This window comes from Saimiri boliviensis, chromosome 11 (assembly GCF_048565385.1).
Source record: "Saimiri boliviensis isolate mSaiBol1 chromosome 11, mSaiBol1.pri, whole genome shotgun sequence".
NCBI lineage: Eukaryota > Metazoa > Chordata > Mammalia > Primates > Cebidae > Saimiri > Saimiri boliviensis.
In genome coordinates this window covers 43,847,840-43,861,415 of record NC_133459.1, presented here as the reverse complement: position 1 = coordinate 43,861,415, position 13,576 = coordinate 43,847,840, and the positions used below count along the sequence as shown (strand labels likewise).

The following is a 13,576-nucleotide window of genomic DNA, read 5'->3' as shown; positions in this document are numbered from 1 at the left end:
AGAGGCTAAGAAGGAACTGAGGATATGGGCATAAGTCTTTCACAAACAAAACTACACAACAGTTCCACTCTGAAACTTTTATTATCCTAGAAACGATCGATCAATGTATGTAAGTCGTACTTGAGGGTAAATGTATGCACTCAGTTCTGTCGAAGCAGACGTGAGTGTCTATGCACAGCATCCACAAAGGCCCCCACGTGTTCTGGGTCCATGTCAGGATAAAGCCCATGGCCCAGGTTGGCAATGTAGCGTTGTGGTCCAAAGTCATCCAGCATCTGCTTCACCAGTTGTCCAATCTCCTCCTGGGGGACCAATAGGGCACTGGCTACAAGAGGGCCAGCAAGCCTCTGTCCTCCCTATACATACTAGTGACAAACGCATATGTAGGCATGCTTCTACTCAGTGTTAACTCATTCATTCAATAAAATTTATCAGATGCCTAGTATGGGCCAGGCATGAAGCATAAACATAAATGAACAGCAACAAAAAGTCCAGCCTTGCTAGGGCTTATGTTGTATATACAGAGTAGAAGAGGACAGACAGGCATAAAATAAGTAGACACAAAATAATACAACCATATCCGCAGGAGTGCACAGAAACTCAGACACACAGAGGGGCCCTGGCTGTTACCTCAGATGCATACAGGGCACAGGGGTCCAGGTTGCCCTGCAATGTCACTGTCTTCCCCACACGCTCCCTGGAAGCAAAGCCAGTGCCACGTTCTAGTAACTGCATACATGGCAGCTCCCCACCCTCACCTCAGTCTCAAGGCCTCACCCTTCCATGGCTTACCGGGCTTTCTTTGGGGCCACTGTCCAGTCAAGCCCAACCACCTCATAGCCAGCTTGGGCCAGCTCCTCCAGGGCAAAATGCCCATCCTTAGCAAAGATGATCTGGAAAAAAGCAGATCACAGGCTACAGAGGGCCTTGCTACCACCACTAATCTTTCTTGGCTGTACCTCTGCTGCCCTCCAATGGTCACTCCAGTCCATGCAGGACTTAGCCTGAAAGCTCCACAGGCTCACCTTCACTCAACCCATCCCAGTCCTCACCATGGGCACTGGTGCCAGGCCTGATTCCTGCAGCCTGGCCTTTACTCGTTTGGCCACATCACGGATGTAGGGCAGTGCAAACTTGTTGAAGAGATGTGGGCCAAGATGCCCTGCATGGGACTCAAACAGCTGCAATGCCTACAGGTAGGGTATGGTGAAGAGAAACATGTAACACACAAAGAGGAAGCACGTCAGGCCCCACATACAAAATCCACCTCAATTCTCCCCAGATGACTTCAATCCCTGATACTGTTCCAGTAAAATAATAATAGTAATAAGTTATACTTTCTTTACATCCCAGCACTAGCTTTGGTCTCTGAATACTCAGAGCATTAAGCCCCACTGCCAGTGTTAGCATGAGCTTGGCTGCTCAGCTAGATCATTGGAGGCCAAGGTTCTTTCATGCTTGGCATTAAGACTGCCCTCTCAGGTTTAGGACACTCTTGCTTCTGGTCCTTACAGACCAAATCCCAGCCTATTTGTGTCTCTCTCAGGACTCACCTGGGCACCAGCCACCACTTGTCCTACCAGATATGGGATCAGAGCATCAGTGAGGATGCGAAGCAGCTGGTGACTGGCCTGAGGTCTCTGATAGAGCCAGCGCTTGGCCTGAGCCATGGTGCTTGAGCCACCACCCTCAACCATGTATGCCATCAGGGTCCACTACAGGATAGAAAAATGGTGTTATAAGTGCAGAAGCCAGACTGATACTTCCTTCCTTTGTTTACCCCAGACCTGCAAGAATGATCTCCCCATGCCCCCAGTCCCTGCCCTGTCCCACATTACTGGGGCACCAGCAAAGCCAATCAGCGGCACACGTCCAGCCAGTCGTTGTCGGGTAAGGGTGATGGCTTGGAACACATAGCCTAGCTCAGAGGCTACCACTGCTGGATCCCGTAGGCGCTCTAGGTCCCGCTCTTCTCTTAATGGCTCTGGGAAGCTGGGTCCTTTGCCAGGTACCATGGTCACCTCCATGCCCAGTGCCTGGATGGGGGGAAAACATCTGCGTTCCCAAAATGGAACTCCAGGAGGAAAGATTCTGTTCAGCCCACTCCAAGAGAAGGAAAAGGAGAATAAAACTGCCAAACTCATCTCTTTCAGCCTTAGTTTTTCCCTCCATCCAGTTAGGGTAAGTGCTTATTTTGAAACTTCACTGGACTGATAGGATTTTCAAGGGGTCCTTGGATTATATTTCAGGTTCAGGTTTGAGTGGGTACCTGGGGTACAACAAGGATGTCGGAGAAAATGATGGCAGCATCCAGAGGGAAGCGACGCAGTGGCTGTAGGAAACAGGAGACAGGTTGCTAGGTGGCAAGCTGAAGGCATAAATCTTTCCCTCTTTTGTGGACCCCTTACCTGCAGAGTCAGTTCACAGCAGGCCTCAGGAGAACGACAAGTGCTGAAAAAGTCCTGGGCTGCCCGGGTTTCCCTAAACTCTGGAGACAGAGGGAAGACGGGGCTCAGCCTTGAGGCCCTCCAGAGTCCTCCCCTGCCCCTCGAAAATTTTCACCCTCCTAAGTTTTATCTAGGTTTTCAGGCCCTGACTCTCACCTGGTAAGTAACGGCCTGCCTGGCGCATGCACCAAACGGGAGTGTAGTCTGTTTCCTCTCCCCAGGCTGCTCGCAGGAATGTGTCATTCTTCAGCTCCGGAAAACCCTTAAGTCTGGCGATCAGGTGGGGGTGGGGGTAGGTGTCAGTATGCTAGGCTGAAGGTTGGGGATAGCGCGGGTTCATAAGGCCGATTCAGTCCAGGACCGCTATCTACCTCCTCCAGGCCGCCCGTTCCGCCTCCTCTCTGCCTATCAGTTGGTGCACAAACTCTAGAAGGGCCCGCGCTGGGGCCTCTTCTCTCACCTTAGTCCTTACTTTCCCAAGCTCGAAGCAACTAGAGGGACTGGGGGTAGGGAATGAAGGCCCAGTAAGGATAGTGTGGGGGTCTTCGGACTAGAGTCTCAGAAACAGGGTTATCAGTGGCTGACAGATTTTCCAGGGTGGGAGATAGTCAAACAGAGATCAAAGTTGATGGTCCCAGAATAGAGATCCTGGTTGGAAATCCTGAGGCATCCCTTGAATTAAGGCCCCTGGGATGAAGGTCTCAAAAATCCATGGTTTTAGGATTCAAGATCCCAGCTAACGGAGTTCAGGTTGAGAGAGCTCCAGGGTGGGGAAAGGGGCGTACAGGGAGAGAGTCCTGAGTTGGAAGGCTCAAATTAGAAGCCCAGCTAGCCACACCGCGTGCTCTGGAGAACTCACCCCAACCCGTTCGCTTCCATGGTTAGCTGTAACTGCGAGCTCAATCCTCAATTTAACCTGAATCTGAGCCTGCCCCGCTCATGTCTAGGCTCCGCCCCTTTCTGGAGGGCACCAAGGGTGTCGCCATGTTGAAGATCACATGATCAGACTCCAGCCACAGCTCCTGGGCTGCCCTGGCTGCCGCCCGTAGGACCCCTACCTTTTTTCACCGTAAAGTCTGCTGTAGCGACGCAACACCAAACGCCCAAAAGAAAGAACTCCGCTGTAACTACGTCTTACAGTGATGTTAAGTATTTGTTCTCATCTGATAGACTGAGCATGCCGGAGGCTTGGCGCAAGTCCCACTCATGATTCTGACAGTCTTATCCAACGAGGCCTACTGAGGATGATGGAACCAGGCCGTACAGGAAACTGAAATCAGTTTATATTACCCATTAAGAGCCTGGATCTATAGTGGGTGCAGAGGTTAGCTCTTTGCTCAAGACAGCTTCGGCCTTTAAGGAACTACAAGACTGTGGGGAAACAGAAATCAGCAATCACATTAAAATGAATAATGATCACCAGTGGTTTTGGGATTAGGAGTGACAACCAAGGTCAACCCAAATGACTCAAAACTCCTGTCAGTAGCAGGAGAAAGGGCCATTCTCTCAAACATTTTAGTCACACCATCCATAGGACAAGGAGTCTAGCAGATTTTAAAACGACTCGTTGGAGGTGGGAGGAAAAACAGCAGCCCGAAGGACCAGAAAAATGACTGTTGCAATGATCCAGGTTAGATAGAATGGTGACTTGAATAAGAGTAGTAGCAGTAGAGATTAAATGGTAGTAACAAGGAAATGGAGAAGGGGAGATCAATCAGGTAGAAATCACCGATCTTGGGTTTAGTCGGCTGGGTTAGGGTGGCACAGAGGCAGGTAATATGGTTGAGTGTGGGAGTGCACAAGGCAATACCGTGAGAGTGGGGCGCGCTTAGTCCAGAACATACGGTGAAGGCTGGCCTAAGGCGGGGCAGGGCGTGGTGGGAAGCTCAGTCCGCGGTCGCGCCAGCTGTTCCCCGGGCAGGGTCGCCCCTGGGCGCTGCCTTCCGCCACTTCGCCATGGCAGGTCCTGGCCCGGGCGCGGCGCTGGAGTCACCGCGGCAGCTGCTGGGCCGAGTGCGCTTCTTGGCGGAGGCAGCGCGGAGCCTCCGCGCCGGGCGGCCGCTGCCGGCAGCGCTGGCTTTCGTGCCGCGAGAGGTGCTCTACAAGCTTTACAAGGACCCGGCGGGACCGTCGCGCGTGCTCCTGCCCGTGTGGGAGGCAGAGGGCTCGGGGCTGCGTGTGGGTGCCGCAGGCCCAGCCCCCGCTACCGGTTCCGGGCCCCTCCGCGCGGCTCGCGACAGCATCGAGCTCCGGCGTGGCGCCTGCGTGCGCACCACGGGCGAGGAGCTGTGCAATGGCCACGGGCTCTGGGTGAAGCTGACCAAGGTGCGTTCTGCCCTGCCCGGGACCCTGTAAAAGACCCCCGGGACCAGAGAAACCTCTAACTGTTTCCCTTTCTTCTCCTGTATTGAGTTGGGATTGCGTTCGGTGCCCTTTGCCCTGGGCTGGGCAGGGCGGGCGGCTGGGCAGTTCCCTGACGGTTGTCCCCATCCGGCGCGTCCTGGCAGGAGCAGCTGGCAGAGCACCTGGGCGACTGCGAACTGCAGGAAGGCTGGCTGTTGGTGTGCCGCCCGGCAGAGGGCGGAGCTCGCCTGGTACCCATTGACACTCCCGACCACCTCCAGCGGCAGCAGCAGCTCTTTGGCGTGGATTATCGGCCGGTGCTCAGGTCCTGCACATGCTGTCACATGGCGGGGCCAGGAGGGTTTGGGAACACTTCAGCCACAGCTTGGGGTGGGTGGGATACTGGATCCGAGGCAGCCTTAAAAGCAGAAAGGGGTGGGACGTGAAGGGGGCTCGGGTGGGGTGTCTGGAGGCGGGGAGATAGTGCCCTGGAGAAGGCCTGGAGCTAATGTCCTGCTGCCCGCTGATGCCTCCCCATCCCACTCCCTACTCTGTGCCCACAGGTGGGAACAGGTGGTGGACCTGACATACTCGCATCGCCTGGGATCCAGACCTCAGCCTGCAGAGGCATATGCAGAAGCTGTACAAAGGCTACTGTGAGTGAGATGGAATGGGGTGGGGAGGAAAGAGCTCTGCGTCTGGGCCCAGTCTAATAGGGGCTTGGGGTTGCTTAGCTATGTACCCCCGACATGGACCTACGAGTGCGACGAGGACCTGATCCACTTCTTGTATGACCACCTGGGCAAGGAGGATGAGAACCTTGGTAGCGTGAAGCAGTATGTGGAGAGCATAGACGTTTCCTCCTACACGGTGGGTGCTGGGGCTCCTCCCACCCCAGGCAAGATACAGTCACACCCCTCAAGGCTAGATCCAGAAAGAGCTCCCACTTCCAGGCCAGGACCAAAACAGAGTGCCCATGGGCCACACTCAGTTCAGCTCCCCATGTTGGAAGTCTATAGGAACCCCTACACACCCACCGGCCCCCCCATCCCATACCAGTTGTCCTTTAGCCCAGCTTCACTATGCTTTCTCTCTGATGCTCCTGGGCCAGAGCACAAGGCTAGCACAGGGAGGAAGGGTAACTGCTGACTCCACCTGTCTGCCCCTGCCCAGGAGGAGTTCAACGTGTCCTGCCTGACAGACAGTAATGCCGATACCTACTGGGAGAGTGATGGGTCCCAGTGCCAGCATTGGGTACGGCTTACCATGAAGAAGGGCACCATTGTCAAGTGAGTAGGCTCTGGGCAGGACAGGGTGGGTGAGCCATGTGACTGTGGGTTCACAAAGACCCATGTTCACACTCTGACCCTTCAGGAAGCTGCTACTCACGGTCGATACCACAGATGACAACTTTATGCCTAAGCGGGTGGTGGTCTATGGGGGTGAAGGAGACAACCTAAAGAAGCTGAGTGACGTGAGCATTGACGAGTGAGCAGGCTGGCCTGGGGAGGGAAGCAGGGCATGTTCCAAGCCTGGCCCAGCTTGGAAGCCTAAGTTTGAGGCTTCCAAGCAATCTCTGAAGGCTTGAAACAGGGAGTATCTGCAGTGCCTCACACTCATCTCCTCAGGACCCTGATCGGGGATGTCTGTGTCCTGGAAGACATGACTGTCCATCTCCCAATCATCGAGATTCGCATCGTGGAGTGCCGAGGTGAAGCTTAAGGCAATAAGGAGGGAAAGAGAGCCCAGTGTGGAGATGGGGCAAACAGACAGTGAGTGTGGAAAGAAGAGGATGGGCTTGGAGCTGGGGTGAAGGTGATGCTGAACTAACTCCAGGAATTGAAGCTTTGGGGCCTGAACCAGGTGGGACGTGCCAGGTATAGGCCTACCTTAAAGCCATGCAGGTGGTTGGGCTCACCTGGAAGAGGAACTGAGTTGGGATCCTTAGGCATCCCACCATTATAGTGGTAGACAGAGGAATCAGCAGGAATTGATAAATTAGAATTGGGTGATAGAAGGTGACCTTGAAGGTCCTGAGTTACTAAGGGCTAAGAGTGATAAAAGGCTGAGCATCCAAGGAGCCATTCCCAGGCCTGAGGGTCAAGGAGGCAGCAAGTGCCATAAATGACCTCACTCTGACCCCTTCCCCCAGATGATGGGATTGATGTTCGTCTCCGAGGGGTGAAGATCAAGTCGTCTAGACAGCGGGAACTAGGGTTGAATGCAGACCTGTTCCAGCCAACTAGTCTGGTGCGATATCCACGCCTGGAAGGCACCGACCCCGAAGTACTGTACCGCAGAGCTGTCCTCCTGCAGAGGTGGCTGTGGTCCCGGACCTGTGGGCCCTTCCCCTCCCCCCACTTTGAGTCTTGTGTGTGTGCATGGATGAAGTCCCCAGGGTCTCATAGTATAGGCTGTTCAAGGGTCAGAGAAGCCCCCAGGTCCCGCCTTCTCCTGTCCCTGTGTGTTAGGGAGTTGGGGATCTTACACGTATGCCAAACTTTAGCTGCAGTCAATCTTGACCTACCCATGCCAGATTCATCAAGATCCTCGATAGTGTCCTGCACCACCTGGTACCTGCCTGGGACCATACACTGGGCACCTTCAGTGAGATTAAGGTGAGCCAGCCCCCCCAGTGCTGGTCTTGGCAGTGCATTCCCCCTTCCTGCTCGTGTAGTTGTTTATTCTTTAACAGAGTTCCCAAAACCTTCTGTAGGGCAAGCCCTTTGCTAGGTCTGGGAACATAGGAAGAAAGCCAGAACAAATGGTTCAAATTTAGTATTTGGGAGCTGTTCCCCATATGAGTGTGTGGAATACCCAAGGGCTATTGACAGCACAGGCGGGGCAGGTTGCATGAGAGGTACATACTGGGAGTTACCAGCAGCTCAAGATGACCTGAGAAAAGTGTGCAGAAAGGTGTGAGTGTGACAGAGGGATGAGGGTGGGAGGATGTGGGCAGGAGGCAGGTCCTGGTTGCAGAGGGCCCTGTGGGCTAGGCTGTGAAGCAAGGACTTTGACCCAGGGTAATAGAGCTATTGGAAAGGTGGTAAGCAAGGTAATGACAATATTAGATTTTTTTGTTGTTGTTTTAAAAAGCTCCTCTCTGGTGGCTGAACTAAGGAAGGGACTGGAGACAAGGACAGGGATGGACTAGACTTAGATTGAAATGATGGAATGGAATACAGGCAGAGAGGAAAGTTCCAGGGTCTGGACAGAGGCTGACTGCCACTCATCCTGCTCTGGCCACCTCTCCTCACTAGCAAGTGAAGCAGTTCCTACTGCTATCCCGCCAGCGGCCCGGCCTGGTGGCTCAGTGCCTGCGTGACTCAGAGAGCAGCAAGCCCAGCTTCATGCCACGCCTATACATCAACCGCCGCCTTGCCATGGAACACCGTGCCTGCCCCTCTCGAGACCCTGCCTGCAAGAATGCAGTCTTCACCCAGGTCTGGACCACCTAGGGTCAGACTGAGATAGGACCAGTCAAGGGCCAAGGGGTCTAGGCCAAGAGGGACTTGAACAAGGTCTTTGGGCAAGTATGGGGCCAGGTCTTGACATACTTTCCTGTGACTCCCTTTTCCTCCTTGCCCCCAGGTATATGAAGGCCTCAAGCCCTCTGACAAATATGAAAAGCCCCTGGATTACAGGTATGGGATGAGAGTGAAGGACTTACTCCGGATACCCGTGCGCACACACACAACCACACACTGCTCCAGGAACCCCTTGCTATGACAACTTTTCCCAGTGGTCTCTGGGCTGATGAATTGCCCTGTACCCTGGCCCCACATGATGACAGATCTGCACACATTTTTTGCAGGTGGCCCATGCGTTATGATCAGTGGTGGGAGTGTAAATTCATTGCAGAAGGCATCATTGACCAAGGTGAGGCCCTGAGGGGGATGACAAGGGTCTTGCTTGCTGCCCTATTAGAGTGATAGAGGATTTTTACCAGCTAATAATAATAGGGGGCCTATTCATTACCCCATTATGGGAGTTGGGCCCTTGAGTACCCAGCTGAGGGCATCTGTCATTTCAGGGGGTGGTTTCCGGGATAGCCTGGCAGATATGTCAGAAGAGCTGTGCCCTAGCTCAGCGGATACCCCTGTGCCTCTGCCCTTCTTTGTGCGCACAGCCAACCAGGTAATCTCCCTTTTCATCACTGCAAACCTCTCAGGTGTCAGGTTGAGCTAGAAAGGGGGCAGAGGAGGGACTGAGTTGCTTAGGGCAACCTCTGGGCAGACAGGGAGAGGAGGAGCCACTGTACATTTGAAGGGATCATTTAGGATCCCCAGTGGAAAATGTTTAGGGAAGTCTTTGGGGTAGGGGAGTAGGGTGTATTTCATGTCACACTGACAGCTCTGTCTCTGGGGCAGGGCAATGGCACTGGTGAGGCCCGGGACATGTACGTGCCCAACCCCTCCTGCCGAGACTTTGCCAAGTATGAATGGATTGGACAGCTGATGGGGGCTGCCCTTCGGGGTAAGGAGTTCCTGGTAAGTAGCCTTATCCATACCCCAATCCAACCAGCCCTGGCCCCTGAAAGGAGGGGCCAGCCAAACCTGGGCAGCTCAGGATAAGAAGACAGTGGGGAGTGTTTGTCGCACAGGTCCTGGCCCTGCCTGGTTTCGTGTGGAAGCAGCTTTCTGGTGAGGAGGTGAGCTGGAGCAAGGACTTCCCAGCTGTGGACTCTGTGCTGGTGAGTAGGACCTGGAGCCAGTGTTTCCTCTGCCCAGTCCCTAAAGGTTGGTCCTCCCTAAGGCTGTTCTGTACCTTGTTCTTCCACCACATACAAGATCCCTCTCCAATCCCGTCTACTCCCATGGCTTCAACTACTGTCTCTATACTCATGACCCCTAAAATCGTGACCTCTAGCCCCAGCCTCTCCTAAGCTTGGGGTCATACATGCATTTACATCCTGGATATTTGCCCCAAGATGGCATTTCAGGCTCACCGTATTCTTTATCTTCTCCCAAGACTATTCCCTTCTAGGGCTTCTGCCTCAGAAGGGTGCCATGTCCCACTCCTCCCCATGCCAAAGCCCACAGGACCATCCTTCACCCCTCCTTCTCCCTTGTCCCCACATTGTTTTGTTGTTGTTGCTGTTTTTGGGACAGAGTCTCGCTCTGTCACCCAGGCTGGAGTGCAGTGGTGTGATCTCGGCTCGCTGCAACCTCCACCTCCCAGGTTCAAGCGATTCTCCTACCTCAGCCTCCTGAGTAGCTGGAATTACAGGTGCATGCCACCATGCCCAGCTAATGTTTGTATATTTAGTAGAGACAGGGTTTCACCATGTTGGTCAGGCTGATCTCAAACTCCTGACCTTGCGATCCTCTCACCTTGGCCTCCCAAAGTCTTTTTTTTTTTTTTTTGAGACGGAGTTTTGCTCTTGTTACCCAGGCTGGAGTGCAATGGCGCGATCTCGGCTCACCGCAACCTCCGCCTCCTGGGTTCAGGCAATTCCCCTGCCTCAGCCTCCTGAGTAGCTGGGATTACAGGCACGTGCCACCATGCCCAGCTAATTTTTTGTATTTTTAGTAGAGACGGGGTTTCACCATGTTCACCAGGATGGTCTCGATCTCTTGACCTCGTGATCCACCCGCCTTGGCCTCCCAAAGTGCTGGGATTACAGGCTTGAGCCACTGTGCCCGGCCTCCCAACGTCTTAAGTCTCCCTCTGTAATATGTCTACTTCTCCCATATCACTACTATTTCCCTGCCTGATTGAGCCACCTTTTCTCCTGAGCTAACTGCTTACTAAAAAACTAGTGTCCCTGTGTCCATTCTTACCCATTTGGACTCCATGCAGCCAGAGTAATTCATTTCACTCTCCTTATTTAAACTCTGATGGCTCGACCCTAGGCTTAGGATAAAATGCAGAATCTATAAAGGCCTTACATGAACCTGTACCTCTGGCCACTTGGTTTACATTCAGGCCCTAGCCAAACAGATTCCTTAGGCCTTTTGCTCTTTCCAGCCTTCTCTAAGATGTTTTTCTCTCCTAACTTTGCTTATGGACCAGCTGTCATTTGGGTCTCGGCTGAGATGCAGTTTCCCACAGGATGCCTCCTCTGGCCTCCAAGGCTGGTTAGGTGTTGTCTTGATCCTTTAACAGCTCCTTCCATACTGACACCCTCATTCCCTGCTGCCTGCAGGGGCACTGCCTTGCCTGGCTCTCTCTGCTTCCCTGTGAGCATCTTGAGAAAAGACAGGGACCATCTCCACAATGAAAAGGTTGTCTCCCTGCCTCTCTCCAACCCCCAGGTGAAGCTCCTGGAAGTGATGGAAGGAATGGACAAGGAGACGTTTGAGTTCAAGTTTGGGAAGGAGCTAACATTCACCACTGTACTGAGTGACCAACAGGTGGTGGAGCTGATCCCTGGGGGCGCAGGCATCGTCGTGGGATATGAGGACCGTTCTCGTTTCATCCAACTGGTCCAGAAAGCACGGCTAGAGGAGAGCAAGGAGCAGGTAGTACCCAGAGGCCAGTAGGACAGAGAGCTTTGGCCCCAGCCTCTGGGAGCTAGAGTGCAGCGTGTAGACCACCAGTACTCCAAGAAATCTGGCCCCCACCATTCCTCAGTGCCACCTTCCTGTTGCTCAGAGTGTACAGAGATGCCCCCCAGTGTAAGACAGGAGTTGTGCCCTCTTCTTCAGCCAAGACTTTTACCCACTCCCCAGGTGGCAGCTATGCAGGCAGGTCTGCTGAAGGTGGTGCCGCAGGCTGTGCTGGACTTGCTGACCTGGCAAGAGTTGGAGAAGAAAGTGTGTGGGGATCCAGAGGTCACTGTGGATGCTCTGCGCAAGCTCAGTGAGTTCCCCAAGGCGAGGCAGGGCAGGGCAGCACAGCACAGGGGTTGGGGCTCAAGGACTGGGCAGGATGAAACCCAAGAATGAATACTGGCCTTATCTCCACTAGCCCGCTTTGAGGACTTTGAGCCATCTGACACGCGGGTGCAGTATTTCTGGGAGGCGCTGAACAACTTCACCAATGGTCAGTGGAGGAGGGCTGGGTGACATCTGGGTTTGGACTCCACTGCTGGGACACAGAGGCAGGGTAGAAGTTGTAGAACTTCCCTCACCATCCACATTGATGGTGGACACTGATTTCCTTCTCCCTCCAGAGGACCGGAGCCGCTTCCTGCGCTTTGTTACAGGCCGCAGCCGCCTGCCAGCACGGATCTACATCTACCCCGACAAGCTGGGGTGAGTGCTGGAGGGAGGCCTGAAGGTGCCGTGGCTACCTTCTGTCCTCCCTCCCACATACAACACGTGTGCCCCAACACATCTTCCTGACATATGGTCCTTCAATGCCGCCAGCTACGAGACCACAGATGCACTGCCTGAGTCTTCCACTTGCTCCAGCACCCTGTTCCTGCCACATTATGCCAGGTGGGTTTTTTCTTAGGCTCAAGTTGGGGCCCAGGGGATTCTCATCAACCCTGGTAGTGATGGAGGGGTCTGACCAAGTCCCCATTCCTGCAGTGCGAAGGTATGCGAGGAGAAGCTGCGTTATGCAGCCTACAACTGTGTGGCCATCGACACTGACATGAGCCCTTGGGAGGAGTGAGGTGTGCTGCAGGTTTCGGGCCCAGCAGGACTACACAGGTCCTCTTGACCAGGGTGAAGACACCTTCCCTGCCCCAGTTTGAGTCTGTGCTCATGATATGAGCTGACGTGCTTGGCAAAATTCCGTGTGCCCTGCTCCTGTGTGCAGTTGGAATGGGGGCAGCTGGTGTGGTCAGGTGAACACTAGTGGCCCAGCCCCGCAGACCCACAAGCCCTACCCGTGCTGGGGCGTGCTTCCCGAGATATTTCACCTCTTGAGAGGGAATCTTCCACAAGCCCAGCACAAGCTGCCAGGCCTGAGCTACTTGAAGGGGGCCTTCTAGCTCCCCAACCCATGGACTTTGCCTCCATTTTCAGCTCCCTTTTTTCTCCTATTTTTTCTCTGGCTTTCTTCAGCCATGACTCAAAACTAAAAACACTGGAGGTTGGTGGAGGCCCCCCTCCAAGCAGGGAGCCTGGGATGGGCAGGGAATGATAGCCAAACTCCTTGGTCACCTGCTCCAAGAAGGAAGCAGTAGCTGAGTGGCAGCCCTCACATACTGCTCTTTTCCTCCTCTCCCTCCATACTGGAGATGTGGTGAGCTCTGTTCTTCCAACCTAGTCTCAACAAAGTGCCACCACTTTCCCTGGCTTAGAACCCACATCCACTCAATGTGAACTCTTTACTACCACACAACCTCCCCATATTCATCACTTCTGTGTCACTTCAGCCTGACTCCATCCGCTCTTTCACCCCCAAGATTTTGCACAGGTTGAGGCCAGTTATGTCCTTTTGAAATCTGTAATAGCTCCCCTTTCCCCAACTCTAAAGCCTAGACCTCAAACCTGCTCCTAGAGCTATGCACGCCCCTACCCCAGTTGACCATCCTCCCTTCAGGGCCTCCATGACACTCCATGAAAAGCAGTTCTTGCATACTGGAAAGTTGAATAAATAGAAGAATTCATTCCTTCAGAATGTGTTTATTGGGCCCTGGGCTTAGGCACAGGGATCAGAAAGAGAAATCGACTTTAATGCCCTGCTAGGAGCCAAGAAGATGAGTGTTAAATGTGAATAGTAGGGCTTCTCAGTGACAAATGCTGCACAGTTACACATCTGGAGCTGAGCAGGGACATAAGGGCCCCACTGCCCAGAAAAGGGAAAACAAACATGGATATGGTGATTTGGAGGATGGAAGTCCACTTCTGGAACCAACTGGGCAGAAGAATTTGACATCACAGAAGACA

General features: G+C 53.6%; 2 protein-coding genes across 3 annotated transcripts; one reads left to right on the top strand and one right to left on the bottom strand.

Moving 5' to 3' along the window:
- Window positions 1-62: 62 nt before the first annotated feature.
- On the bottom strand, window positions 63-3,418 carry UROD (uroporphyrinogen decarboxylase). 2 transcript variants are annotated; one of them, XM_010347433.3, is made up of 10 exons: window positions 3,307-3,418; window positions 2,604-2,716; window positions 2,409-2,488; window positions 2,270-2,332; window positions 1,839-2,036; window positions 1,554-1,715; window positions 1,053-1,190; window positions 793-893; window positions 631-697; window positions 63-302 (listed from the first exon to the last, which is right to left on the bottom strand). In XM_010347433.3, exons 1-10 carry the CDS (start codon window positions 3,324-3,326, stop codon window positions 141-143), a joined length of 1,104 nt encoding a protein of 367 aa, XP_010345735.1. In that variant the 5' UTR covers window positions 3,327-3,418; the 3' UTR covers window positions 63-140. The 2 variants fall into 2 exon arrangements, with proteins under 2 accessions (XP_010345735.1, XP_074236815.1); XM_074380714.1 differs by lacking the exon at window positions 2,270-2,332.
- An 894-nt stretch (window positions 3,419-4,312) lies between these two features.
- On the top strand, window positions 4,313-13,300 carry HECTD3 (HECT domain E3 ubiquitin protein ligase 3). The gene is made up of 21 exons (XM_003936902.4): window positions 4,313-4,772; window positions 4,955-5,115; window positions 5,354-5,446; window positions 5,525-5,660; window positions 5,964-6,079; window positions 6,165-6,278; window positions 6,419-6,501; window positions 6,943-7,108; window positions 7,327-7,408; window positions 8,051-8,233; window positions 8,382-8,434; window positions 8,605-8,669; window positions 8,824-8,927; window positions 9,161-9,280; window positions 9,394-9,483; window positions 11,048-11,254; window positions 11,465-11,594; window positions 11,703-11,777; window positions 11,908-11,989; window positions 12,104-12,175; window positions 12,269-13,300. Exons 1-21 carry the CDS (start codon window positions 4,404-4,406, stop codon window positions 12,351-12,353), a joined length of 2,586 nt encoding a protein of 861 aa, XP_003936951.1. The 5' UTR covers window positions 4,313-4,403; the 3' UTR covers window positions 12,354-13,300.
- The last annotated feature ends 276 nt before the right edge of the window (window positions 13,301-13,576 follow it).